At 33.9% G+C, this 14,847-nt stretch overlaps 2 protein-coding genes across 2 annotated transcripts in view; both read right to left on the bottom strand.

The window, feature by feature from the left end:
* The window catches only part of LOC111044303 (copper homeostasis protein cutC homolog), a 27,289-nt gene extending 12,450 nt beyond the window's left edge, over positions 1-14,839 (bottom strand). The window contains exon 1 of the mRNA XM_039436415.1: positions 14,793-14,839. The gene's annotated coding sequence lies outside the window, so the exon portion shown is untranslated. The remainder of the gene's footprint in view (positions 1-14,792) is intronic.
* LOC111044302 (cell cycle checkpoint protein RAD17) lies at positions 3,462-14,847 on the bottom strand. The gene is made up of 2 exons (XM_022329398.2): positions 14,590-14,847; positions 3,462-6,805 (listed from the first exon to the last, which is right to left on the bottom strand). The coding sequence occupies exon 2, from the start codon at positions 6,758-6,760 to the stop codon at positions 5,222-5,224; it is 1,539 nt and encodes a 512-aa protein (XP_022185090.2). The 5' UTR covers positions 6,761-6,805; positions 14,590-14,847; the 3' UTR covers positions 3,462-5,221.

Genomic DNA, 14,847 nt, shown 5'->3' with positions numbered 1-14,847 from the left:
GGAAAAAAATAACCTCAAAATTGGAGAACTAACTGATGCATCATCTAGACAGACAATTGAGGTTATGTTTCGAAATAATTACTAAACTTGAAAGAGAACAGACTGGGATGGACAAATAAAGTTATGATGGGTATAAAATTTGGTACAAATTTCCTCCAAATAATAAAATTTTTTAATGCTTTACTTCAAATCTCAGTAATTTTTTTTTTGCATCAGCTTGAAGTTTGTACAATTTCCAACTCATAGATCTATAAACATCCAGGATTTCTGAAATCAGTGTTACCAACATGGGCTCTTGAAATTTACCTTGCAAAATGGCTTTTGTTACCCTGTAGGCTTAAGTAACCCCGTTTTACGGTATTACAAGTTAGAAGCGAGGGATTCATTTTGCTCGAGTTGCATATATAATATTATTTCATAAAATATTGTGTAAGACCATAGACAAAATATAGCATAAGAAAATTTGCCATGGAATAGGACGTTTATGTTCTAAATACGCTCTATACCATGGGATATGCTATCTTTTCTCTTTGGTAAGACACAAAAAACCCTTGCATGAACATGTAAGTTACAGAAAAAACAGAAAATTCATCAAAAAATGAATTTAAAAATTCTGAAATCAAAGGCTAACAGCTTTTTTCTGGGCCTTACAAAATATTTAAATCACTTTCATTAACCCCCAGCCGGAATTTCTGCATAACAGATAGCCTATTGGTGTTATAAAAACACTATCTACACCCTCCACAATCTATATCCTCATTGAAGAACGCCAATGCGCCCCATACAATCAATGCTGAAAGATTAAGGTGACTCTCACTATATCCTGCTCTCAACAGACAACTAGCACTATAGAGTGGCGTGCACACAGGTGTTCAACTTTTAAAATATTTTGACAGCTCTGACTGACAAGTTCAGTCTGCGTTCTGTGTGGTTCCCCCACTTTCAACTGCCAGTATTCATCTCAAATAGCACCTAGGCTTTCCATTCAACAAATGCTGACAGTTTGTAGTGAATCTCACAAAAGCCTGTCTGTCTGGCGGGTGGTTCTTGTCAACTCAGACGGGTCACAGCTAATAGCACTCTAATGATTTGCATGAATAAAAGTGCCGGTCAAATAGATAACTAGGTCAATCATGAGTAAAATAATTGGTGTATAAAACAAGCATTACTTGTAGTTAAATATGTAACACTATCAATATTAACATTATGTAATTGATGATAATAATAAAAATCTGGTGTGGCGCAATCACACAACTTTCCTTGCCGTTATGAAAATTGATCACCTGACGCCAGTGTTCACGCGCATCTCAAGTCTACTTATAAACAAAGATCTTAGCCAGCTGGTGACAGGACAATAACGCTGGAGACATACGAGGTCTGCTATCTCTTCATAGTGAATCATTTGATAGAATCAACAGTTGCCAACACTTTGCTAATCACATTTTCTCGAATTTCGAGCTTATTTTCAATTTTAGGTGAAAATGTTACTGAACATTAATTGTAGAGATTTTCATGCTCAATCTTTTCTACTCCATTTTTTTTGTTTAGATTGTATCTGAAGCCTGATAATTGGGAATCTAAAATCAAACTTTGCATAAATCAACTTATTCCTTCTACTTTGTGACGCTGACAAACCTCTGTCTTGTCAATGCCTTCTATAGACGGTAGCTGATACAGGTTTATTGATGTAATATTAACTGTCCATTCTCGTTTAAAATAATCAATTATATTTTATGAAGCAAGAAATTACATTTTTCAATTATTTCATAATGGATTTTCATAATTACGATGAAATATTTTGGTAATTAATTATTAATTCTACATTGTTAAAAGACGATCTGGAAACAGAGCATAGCAAGAACGAGATAGCGCTATCCGCTCTGTTGAATGAAAGACAAGGATATCAATACCATTGCTAATCAATCACTGCCATTATAACGTGGACCTCACTAGCTGAGTACTGCAATAAATTATAGTAAAATGCCAATTTATTGACTAAATACAGGACAGTGTTGGTCACGTGATAGTTTGACATCTCTTGGGAGGGACTGTACTCATCACTGTATCATCACAATGGGAGGGACTGTATCATCACAAAAATCACGGACCTTGAATTGTCAAGTATCCAACTGATTTTGACAAATCAATTGATTTCTGTATAGTAAGATTCACTTAAAAATGTCAGCATTGATTGAATGCTGATGGGGAGCATCCATGTTATTCATAAGGAAATCTGGCAGGTGGATCTTAAAGATAGACAGCTAATTGTTCTGCACTTAAAATCAGTGATTGTTACAGATTTTGAAAAATCTATTGAGTCCTTATTTTCACCTTATTGTTCTTTTAGGGGAATGTTCTATTCAAACCTTTCTGTTTGCATTAAGGTCATTATAGTTATTTGTGCAACTAGTGCGCAAAGTGACAGTTTGCCGCACCGAAAGAAACGTTCAAGGAATGGTTTGTTGAGATGATCAGCTATGCTGAATAGTGAGTTGTGTTTTTTCTGGCTCTAAATTTTGTAAAATAACTCGAAAATTTTCCAATTAATGATGATTTGAGTGTGATATTTTTGTTTTTTATTCTGTTTTCAACCGTCAAAATTTAAAAATCTTAGTTTTCGTTGTTTTTGAGTGAAAATGGACTAAATTTTGGTGAAGTGAAATCATAACCCTATTTGGGACTTTTAAAGTGCTATCTAAATTTGGGAGAGGAATAGTACAAGGAGTATCCTTAGTTTTTCTTTTCCAATCAGTGCTTCTTTGTAAAAATATGAATAAATATGCTGTTAAATATGCTGAGTGCAGCAGAGGAACTTTGCGCACGTATTTCACATTAAATTTTTCCTACAGTTACCATTGAATATGAAAAGTGGGTAATTATGGGTAAAATTGCCTGAAATGCATCAAATGTATATCTGTGTAATTTTATTATTAATAAATAAAATAAATAATGTATGTGTGTTTGAATGGCGGGGCGGCTGTGTGGTGTGTGGGTGGCACTGTGCTGTCAACTGCTGTCATCCACTGTTGTCCACCACCTCAAGATTCTTATAACGTGCACCACAGTCACAGTTACCAGCTTAATTTTGATTTTGCTGCACTGGTGCTCTATATAATCTACTAACTATTTTGCGTTGCCATGTTGCAAATCTGGAGTGCAGGAAAAATTTTTCCCCGCACTAGAGCGGAAAAGTGATTTTTGCGTTCTGTAATCAGTGCAGCAATGGCCACTTTTCGAAGTAACTGTAGGAAAAAACAATTTCTCAATTTGAAATCCCTTAGAGAGATATATTTTGGTCTTTTTCACTCATTACTGTCTTATGGAATAGTTTTATATGATGTGACTCTGTTGAGGTTTTCAGGATTCAAAAATGGGCTATTAGGGTAATGGTTGGGGAGTCACAAAGGAATAGCTGTAGACCCCATTTCAAAAGTCTAAAAATTCTTCCTTTACCTAGTGTCTACATTCTGGAGGCCCTTTGTTTTGTTAAGAGAAATCAATGTTACTTTACTCGTGGTGATGATGTTCATTTTTATAATACCAGGAATAAACACTTGTTGAGAGATGAGATGAGATGCATCGCTCCACTTTCTATAAGAGAGGCGTCAGAAGCTCTGGCATCCAATTATTTAATATTTTACCTGATTTCATGGAGAGTATGAATGAACGCAACTTTAGATCTCAATTAAAGATAGATTTCTCTAAAAGTGCTTTTTACTCAAAGGAAGAGTACATTTAACATTACTCCACATGAATGGTATGCTTTCTTTCCCTGTGTCTTGTGTATTATTTGTTACTGTGGGGTGTGTCTTTTTTGTTCGACCGTTTAGATTTTTTGACAAGTTCCAGATCCCCTGTTTTAGGTGGGCAGTGGATGCTATTTAATCTACCTATAATCTAGGACTCTAATATTAAGAAATATAATTTTATTTTCATTTTAAGATTGAAAATCAGGGAAGAGTGAATTTATAAAACAGATATTTGAAGGAGCTTCAAGTATATTATCAATTTGTATAATGACAATTAAAACGCGCTCTACTATTAGAAAATAATCAAAACACTATAATAATAATTATTGGAATGGCGATTTTTATCCACTGATCAGAATAATTTAATCCACTGAATAATTACACGTCGGTAGAAGAGTAGAGAAATCAATTACAATTATGACAAGAAAAATTATTAATAATTGACCAATAATAACATCATTCACTTATTGTAATTCCAATATGATTTTTTAATGGAAAATGAAGATGAACAATATAGATAACAGAAAGTTTGAGTAAACTTCAAATGTAATATCAAGTTGAATAATGAAAATTTTAAAAATATAAAACAGTATTTAGAAGGATTTCATCATTAATACATTTTGTGAATAGAATACATTTTTAATGGTTGTGTAATCATTTGACGATTGATGACCAAACTTAGAAAAGTAATAACACTATTAATAAATCTGACAAAAAATATTTTCAACAAATGAACGTCTCTTTCAATTAGTCAAAACCAAATTTTGTTTGATATTTGTAATAAATTAACTTCCTTACAAAAATAATTGGTTCAATTTTGTATCTTTATAGTTACTAAGTAACAAAATCTAATGTTTTTTAGGCCAAAATCTAACTACTATTACTTCTACCTCTGAACTAGCCTACATAAATATAACAAATTTTTTTTTACAAAATTAGGTCTTTTTAGTTAAATCAGGTAGTTGTTATTTCTAATTATGTTTCCAACTATTCATTCAAATTAGTGAATTTATATTTCACATTAAAGATTCGAATTATCAATATTTCAGATCATACCTTGTTTTAGAGTAGAACAATTTTAAATCTAAATCCAAAAATAATATAATTACAAGAATGGAACGATAAATTAACACGTATCTCTAAATTCAATAACAAACCACTGAATATCGACATAGAGAAACAATAGCATAAGTAGATATCCCATGGTATAGGGCGTTTATGTCCCAACTTTTACTGTTATCTCAAGCCGATAGTCCACGTAGTTCTTTACCGTGAAGCTGTGTGACGCTGGTAGTCTCTCATATTGTGCTGTTCAAACACTCTCACCCCAACAAAACAGTAAAAATCTACAATAATCGACAGTAATCGGCTTGAGATAACAGTAAAAGTTGCGACATAAACGCCCTATACCATGGGATATCTACTTACGCTATTGTTTCTCTATGATATCGGTTCTGAATTGATTAAATTACCTATGTTTTATAAGTGATGAGACTTTTGAGAGTTGCTTGCTTTTCAGGGGGTAGATCAATGTTCAGTTTACTCAGATAAGGCACAACGTCAAGTAGAGCATCATCAGCCGATTGTACATTTGGAAACAAAGTCCTGAGATTGTTGATGTTCTGTTTTTTGCTGCACTCAGTCGAGTAGATGCGCGACTTCGACAATGGCAGCCATTTTGTTCCCGAAGGCTGACTGTTGGTTGTCATCAAGCCGCGAACCGTGACAGACAGCGCATACTCGGTCAATGTGTCACGTCCCGAGAACTCAGACAGAAGAACGTCCGAGTTTTCCAACATTTCCGACGCCGAACACACGTCCTTAATATTCGAGAAACGTTCCAGATAGTTCTCATGTAGAATATTTACAAGTTTGTTGGGTTCAGTCAAGAAATTATCCACGATTTCACTAGGCGAATGTACAAACGTGAACTTTTTCGGATCCGAATCATCGACAACCTTTTTCGGGTACAAGACTCGACCAACCAAATGAAAAAAGTCCAACTTCTTATCTTTATCTATTTCACTCACAATCTGTTTAACACCGTGTTTTTTTGATGTGGTCTTCTTCACCCTGGTTCTCTTATTGTTAGAATCCAACATGGGCATCTTAAAAACGTCAGCGTTCCCTCCACCTTCCAACCCGAACTGAAGTTTCAGCAAAGCACTCCTCAAGTCCCCGTCGCATGACCTACTAATATCTAACAGCTCGTCCTTCGTTGGAACTGAAAAGCTTCTATCAATCTTACGCTCTAACGAGATTACCTTCTCCAACGCTTTCACCGTGGCTGTCTCAGTTACTGGGTTGAAATTGATAGTCGCCAAATTCAACTGATACTTCACATCGTCAGGGAAAAGATCTCTAACAACATCCACACAACTAATAACGAAAACAATGGGAGATATATTTTTGGGCCTAGTATGTTTGATGATGATCTCATGGAAAACACTAGGGTTCTCTAGGAGGAAACTGGGGATATCCTTGATTAACACAATCCTCCTATCAGATTCACCTGTGATTAGACTGGAGTATTTGGATGCACGAAGTAGAAATTCTTGGAACTTCAATTCTTGTGTGCTGTCTTTTGTGATTCCTAACGGATTAGTCCACTCGATAAACGACAATCCTAATGACCGACAAACAGCTGTTAATGTACATAATTTTCCACAACCTGGTGGCCCAGTGATTAAGAGAGTTTTCCCGTGATTGCTTTTCCAAACATTTCTCAACCAAGTTTCAACTTCCAACACTTTTTTACGATTTATAACTAAGTCATCCATATTTTTTGGTTTGTACTTGTCACACCACAGTTTTTGAATCCCTTTATTTCTGAAGTTATTCGATTTATCAGAGCAGGTTTTTGCAGTTTGATGCTTTGGTGTGTCGTCTTTTTCAACGCTCAGTTTCACCCGTTTTCTGTTGTTGAAATCTGCATCGTCTTCGTCCTCTGTTTTGGCCGTTTTCATGCCGAACTGATTGGAGAACGAAGGCATGATCCATGACCAATCCATATTTCTTGGTCGATTTTCTCTTTGTCATTCAATTCCAAATTGGTCCTGGAATGAAAAGAACAAAGTATGATTGATTGACCAGGATCACATCAACAGCTTTGCTTCAGGACATATTATGCTATATTGAATAGGAACAAGTTTTGATCCCATCAATCATATTTTATTGAAAAATTGATGTGCAGTTAAGATATACAATAATACTCGTAGTATAAGACATCCAGCATGGAATAATGTATTCATTTTTATAATCAACAGAACATTTCTACTATACATTGCCGTGCTACCAATTTCTCCTAAATAGGTTGGATAGCATTTCACACCTATTAACCTACAGGAAGTTATCGGCTCCAAAGTGGTAGATTCTTGATAAACTATGAATGGATCTATCGCCTATGAATGAGAAATCCAGTTTTCAGAGCAAACCAACTTATAATCTTCAGAAGAATTTTGGCAATATACAACACAAATCCACAATACAATACCTTACACACTTAAACATCCTAGCATCATAACAAGCTAAAATACTTATCCAGTTTATATAGTTGAAAACAATGGCTATAAGCTTGTATACACACAAAAAATTTTTATACAAAATTAGAACACCATAAAACTGTTCAAAACTCAATTTAAAACATTATAAATTTCAATTAAACAGAAAAATATTCAGAGAGTACAAAACACTTTCCATAGCCAGCCACCATTTTTTTTAGAGAAGAACAAGCACAAAGTACAGGGCAAAGACCACACCTCAAAATCAGTGTCAACGTTATGGACACGCCATTGATATTAAATTCCAAAAAATTATAAATTACAAGTTTAGAATTTACATTTTATATTTGTTCTCAATAAAACTTTATTTCGAAACTGTTATTTTAAATTTATATATCATCTATATTTAAATAATCTATTAATTCTGTTTCTCTGTTTCGGTGATACCATGGAATGCAACACAATTATTTACGATAAATTCTCAGTTAAAAAGTTGTCCGCACATCGATTACTCTGATATTAACTATCAAGTTTTATAGATCTCAAATTGAAGATTCGATTCCAATCGAGAAACAATGTAATATTACAACATGTTTCTCCTAACATTTTCAATTTTAAGATGATAAGAAATCAATGGATCAAGGAAGTTTAGTAATTAATGATATTATATTCCAAAAAAGGTTAGCCAAACTTTTCCTGTGTGTTCCCTTTCAAGCATGAAGGAATGAATATGTTGTAACGCTATTCCTATACCCCTCAGTTTCAGAGCAACTGTATTATAATTTGAAATATTCACTCCAGCAGCAGTTTGATTCAAGACTTTTAATATTGATTTGTTGATTAATTTGGTATTCAGATAATGTAGTTCACATCATCATTTTTTATCCAATTGTAATTCAACTTTTCCAAATTGTCATTGATTGAACTCCTCCAGAAATGAAAAACTCATTAAATATTATGAACTTTATTATATTTCAATCGAAAATGGCAGCTGTTGGAACTGATTCTGAGGTGTTATTCTTGTAGTCAAATAACAACTAAAATTTTGAAATGAATGGGGTACGGCGCTACAAGTTTTAATTACCAGCCAAAAAAATGAAGACATATCAGTAAATCTTGTAAACAATTCCTGGGATAACTATTGTACTTTAAAGTTATATTAAAATACAATAGTTATAATAATAGTGGAAACAAGATGGATAACCAACAAGAAATTCCTTGGAGTTTAATAGTGGAAATAGTTCAGCTCAACTTATAGTTGAAAATTGAATTGTTAGAATCCATCCTGTTTTATTGACGGCTGAAGTATTGTTTAGAAATGCTGGTCGTTTCAAACAATGGTTTATGTCTGAAAATAGTTGCCTCAATTATATTGCGCCGCGTACCTTGACGTAAACAAGAAAGCTTTCAATTCGATTGAGTTTGAACGTGAAGAATGAATGTTTTTCGAGACTAAAAATAAACAGAGAGCGGTAGTCGATAAATTAGAATGTTGGGAGTCCAGAGTACATCTGTATGAAGTCTAGACTTGAAATCCATTAGAACGAGGCAGTATTTCATTTCAGTGGAATTTCTATTCTCCTAAAAATTTCTTCCCAACTCACCCTCAATTAAATATTTCTCCTCTTCAATATCTTCCTTATAGTGTCCTGATGCTACTTGACTTTTATAGAGATGCTTTTTTGCAAGCAATAACCACGTCTAGTAATTATTTTCCAAAATTTTAAGAATTTAATAAAAATGCTGTTTCGTATGTCTAGTGTGGTAATCATTATTATGCTATTTTTGTTATTTATTTATAATTTCTTTCATTTCTTCCATGTTTCTTATGAGTATGATGTCCACATAAGCTCCATGCTCTTGTTTATCCTGCAATGTTTATTTTGTTTTATGATCATCCTCTTCACATAAACGAGATTTATGTGAGACTTCACCATGACTTCATATTTTATGCAATCGGTCCATTGATGCTACAACCTTGTGAAGTATGAAATTAAAAGACTATTAAATATGAATTAAATAGAGAATGCATTTATTCAAATGCTAATTAATATATAATTATTAATTAATGAAAACCCTTTGGTGTAAGGGTAAGCACTCCTGACTAGCAATTGGGAGGTACCGGGTTCGATTCCCGGGCTGGCAACTAATTTTTGGATAGTAGTTCTCATCGAATTTCCATCTAGCTGTTAACCCTGTTGTCAATGTCTGCAGTAGCAGAGGTCTTCGGGGTGATTTGCAGCATTTATTTAGGATTTTCATTAATTAATAATTATATTAAATATGACTCTTTCATATCACAAAAGAAGCAGCTTCATATCATTGCATTTTCTTCTTCACATTTTTAAAACTTTTTTACATTTTTGTCAAAATCTCCCTCTTTGAACAAATATTTACAATCCACTAATCTTGCTTCTGTTATTCTCTGTTAAATATTCAATGAACGTTTTTTCCCTCCATTCTCGAATTCTATGCATTACTTCCAATCTTTAAATCTTTCTCAATCGAAAGTACTTATTACTACACCTCTCAAACTATTAATCTCAATATTTTTGAATTTTCAAACTAGATAAGCATATCCTGTGCACAAGAAATTAATGATGCTGAGCTAGAATATAGTTTTGGTATGACGATTTAAAAAAGCCTCTGCGCTCAGGTTCCTTCGAACCTTGCAGGGACTTCCCGTTTTTAATATATTTATGAATAATCCTATTTAATGGTAGTTATCATTTTATATTGTATTTTAATTTTTTCTCTTATAATCATTTTTGTGATTGTAGTTATGTTTTTGGGACAAATAGAGATTTGAAAAGGAAAACATACTCAATTTTAGAAGAACAATTTCAGAACGACGACTGTCTGACATCATTTTCCATACTGTACGATTGTTATACAGAATAATAGATGAAAAAAGTACCTTTCCAAAAGGTGCTTAGAAATGAACCATCTAATGATGGTGCTTAGGATCAAAAGCACCTTTTTGATTCTTCTGTAAGGAAATCATCTATTCTATACAAGTATTTATTTATTCTTCAATTCATTGATTATTTTCGATGGACGTAAACGCTTTCATTCATAAAACAGACGCGAACAAACACTTTCTTCTTAATCAGCCATGTGCTGCCCGATAACACCAAACAAACAGCCTTTATTGACCATCTGGCAATATAAATCGATTTAAATCCATACAAAAAATCCTAAGCTCGCGATCTATCTTTCAACATAGCTCCGGAATAAGCCAAGTTTATTATGGAATGGAGTTGAAGCCTTACAATATAACTGAGCTATTGGTTGCTTTGATATGCCTTTCAATGGGAATGTTTAAACTCAAATACGGACTCTCTGTTATGTGTTTTCTATTTTTGTTCTTTGTTTTATCATGTAGTGACGTACATACTGTATTAGTATTTTTGTTTGAACCACAGAAGTTTTTCCTATAAGAAACCATCTGTTGAGGACTGAACATTTCAAACTGGCAACAAGTGAATAACATTTCCACGTTGTCTTTTATTTATATAGTGAGGTCCATTGGTATTGCTATCCTTGTCTATCATTCCACAAAGCGGATAGCGCTATCTCTTTCTCGCTTTGCTCTGTTGCCAGATCGTTTTTTAACAATGTAGAATTAAGAATTAATTAACGAAATATTTCATCTTAATTATGAAAATTCATTATTAAAAATAGAATTTCTTGCTTAATAGAATATAATTTATCATTTTAAACGAGAATGAACAGTTAATATTACATCAATAAACCTGTATCAGCTACCATCTATAGAAGGCATTGACAAGACAGAGGATCGGCAACGTTTTTTTTTCTATCTTCCTATGGCTGAATTTCGTACACATTAAATTAGTATATTCAATTCACTTTAGTCGATTTCAATTCCATAGGTTGAAATAGGAATGAAATCAATCAAAATTCGAGGAAATAAAGTTGGTAACCATTCAAAGAAGATATAAAAAATGGAGTGCTGTTTGGAAGTGAATTGAATATACTAATTTAATGTGTACGAAATTCAGCCATCAATAGAAGCTGGAGTTTCGTAAATATCTGTTACTATTTTTTAAAGAATAATCAGATAAACTTGAAGAATGGAAATCAGACTAAAATGAGTGTATAATATCATAGAGAAAATATAGCATAATTTGATGTTATTCCATATTATTATATTGAATTCCCGTGAGAGGTTGCTAGTTCTCCATCGGGCGCCTCCCCAGGTGGCGGATAGGGGAATGCCTCCCAGATATGGGAGGTACCGGTGAAATTAAATAGCCGGGGTGGACCAAAACTAGCAAGCCGGTCAACGGCCTTGAAGGCGGATGAGGAGAAATCCCAACGGCAGAAAGGGCGGATGAACCTAGGGAGTTAACCCAAATTAAATCCAGGGTAGGTTACGCTCCGAAAGCTGTAGTGGAAGCAAGTACCTAGGAGATGGCAACTCTAAAAAAAGGACCCTGGTCCTCCAGGTTGGGGGTTGGGCGCAAGGCTAACCACCTTGCCCCGGAAAACAGTATTGTACGCAACCTCAAGATGCCTCGGAATTGGACCGGATTTACAGGAACAATATACGGATAGCCAACAATCGAAAAAAAATGGAAAGATGCAGAAGTCCCAAAAAAGACAGAGATCTTTTTCTTGCCACCTGGAATGTAAGAAGTTTGTACAGGGCAGGGAACACAGCTGTGCTGAGGAGAGTTATGGAAAAGTATGGAGTGGGGATTGCTGCCTTGCAGGAAATTAGATGGAAAGGAAATGGAATGATGGATATAGAAAATTATACATTATTTTATAGTGGCCACACACAAAATACTTTTGGAACTGGTTTTCTTGTACGTAAAAAATATAAGGATAGAGTAATATGTTTTGATGAAAGAATGAAAGAATTTGTGTACTAAGAATAAGAGAAAAATTCTTTAGCATAAGTTTAATCTGTGTGCATGCACCTACCAATGAAGCAAATGATGATGAAAATGATGCTTTTTATGATAATTTAGAGGAAATATACAGGAAAGCTCCTAGACATGATGTTAAAATTATCCTTGGTGATTTCAATGCTAAAGCTGGTAGAGAGTCTTGCTATAGACCAGTGATAGGTATGCACAGTCTGCATGAGGAAAGTAATACTAATGGACTTCGAATGATAGATTTCGCCAGTGATAAAAAAATGACAGTATGCAGCACATACTTCAAACATAAAGATAAGATGACTTGGAGATCTCCAGATGGAGTAACACAAAATCAGATTGATCACGTTTTGATTGACAAGAGGCATGGATCTGACATATTAGATGTGCGAAGTTACCGAGGGGCAGACTGTGATACAGATCATTATTTGGTTAAAATAAAATACAGGCAGAGAATAAACAACATGAAGAAATTCCGAGGAGTGAAACAAAATAAATTTGACAGCAAAAGGCTTATAAGAGAAAATGAAGCTAGGGAGAGATACAATCATAAACTTATGGAGAAATTAGCAGAGAACCAAGGAAGAGAGGACACAGTTGAGCAAAAGTGAGAGAATTTCAAGAAGGCTGTACAGAAGCTGCACAGAAGACAATCGGATATGAAAAGAGAAATAACTGGATGGATGATGAGTGTTTGAAGGCTTTGGAAGATAGAAATCTAGCAAGACTGAAAATGATAAGTCGGAAAACTAGGGCCACAACTGTAGCTTATCATGAAAAAAGGAGACATGCTAGCAAGCAAGATCTGTCGTAAAAAGAAGAGAGAGTTTGAGAAACGCAGGATAGATGAAATCATGACCTTCGCTGGAGAAAGAGAAGTGAGAAAGATGTATCTATGCATCAGAGAAGGAAAAGCTGGATTCCAGCCTCGAACAACATTCTGTCAAGATAAGGATGGAAATTTGATAGGAGGAGAAGGACAGATTTTAGAACGATGGAAAGAATATTTTTATGAGTTGTTGAATCAAAATGTTGAGGAGGGAGAAAAATAACTAAACAACATCTCAAAGAATTTAGAAAATATACAGTGTATATCTAGGCATTTGAGACTCATGAGCTATATTATATTTGTTGTGTATCATCCATACGCTAAATAAATAAAGGCAAATGGACGATACTAAGCAAAACCGGCTTGAATGATCACCCATCCAAAAGTCATCTATCTAATCTGAGTGATTAGATACACTTACAACCATGAAGCTAACTATTTTCCAATTTTAAAGAAGAACATGAAGACCCATAAAGATTAGATAGATACATGTTAACCTATTTAAGTGAAAGATAGGTGTGAAAAAATGTCAAAATGTTCAATTCATAGAAATACTTCATTATATATGGTATCTAAATACGTACTAACTACATTATTATATAATTATTTTTAGACGATTCTCTTCTTCTTTTATAGCGCTACAGCCCATAATGAGCCTTGGCCTCAGCAACTATCAACCTCCACGCATCTCTATCCCGTTGACTATGCCTCTCCATCCCCTCGTTCCCAAGCTCCCAACGTCATTCAGCCATATTTTTTTGGGTCTCCTTCTTTATCCCTTATTGTGGAGACTTTCCCGCATCACAATTTTAGGGATTCTTATCTCTCCACATGACCCAACCACCTGATTCTTTGAGTCTTCATCAATTTAACCATGGTCTGTCTTTCATCAAGTTAGAAAGGATTCGCCATTCCAACCCCTGACGTACTGGGTCATTAAATTTACGCAGTACTCTTCTTTCAAATAGGCCTACGTGGAGTTGGTTTTTCTGCTTGTCTGTCATTGTCAATAACAAAAAGACTATAATACGTTTACTTCGGGATAATGAATGATTTGTAATTTTTCAATTATAGAACCTATAATCAAGATTAGCTTACTGTACTTCAAAATAAGTTAAGATTTTACAATTACTGGTTTTCACGTAATTAATTCTGTTTGTTTTGTAGTTAGTAAGATTAAAGCTAGCTCTTCATTGGAGCTTCAAATTTAACCATGTTTTTATGGCCGGATTCTTGATTATTATACATTATTGACCAAACCCAAAAGAATCTAGAACAGATTCTAGATTCCTTTATAATGCTAATTAAATTCAGATCATCTAATATTATGGATCATAATTTTATTTACAATACGGTTATGTTCTATTAAAACTAAAGCATCAAGTTTTTAAAAAACAGCTAAGATGAAACACTACCTGGTGTCTGTCATATCGTAAAAATATTGCTTCTCTTGACATTAGGCCTACTGTAATATTAAAGTTAATATCTGTATCTTGATTTCTGGAATAATAAATCAATAATAATGGTTTGAATATATTAGTTAATTGATAGTAGATTTTGATTTGAATTTAATAATAATGAGAAAAATGCGAGTGAAAACCTACCTGTTTTCTTGTTTATATTCGCAAGAAAGTACTGTATTCCACGCTTGAACCTCGGCAATTTCCAAGCCTATAAGTTATAAATAACTAAAACACAAGCTTTAATAAGATGTAAATGTTTAAAAATAATTATCTATCCTACACATTGCATTTTATACTTTATTCTAATGTCACCAATATTATTGCATTCTGATTCTAATACTTACGGTGACAGTCTTCTACTTTTAGGTTATGTATGTTTCCTTTATCCTTTTTGATATT

The sequence above is a fragment of the Nilaparvata lugens genome, chromosome 10 (assembly GCF_014356525.2).
Source record: "Nilaparvata lugens isolate BPH chromosome 10, ASM1435652v1, whole genome shotgun sequence".
NCBI lineage: Eukaryota > Metazoa > Arthropoda > Insecta > Hemiptera > Delphacidae > Nilaparvata > Nilaparvata lugens.
This window is presented reverse-complemented; position numbering and strand designations above follow the sequence as displayed.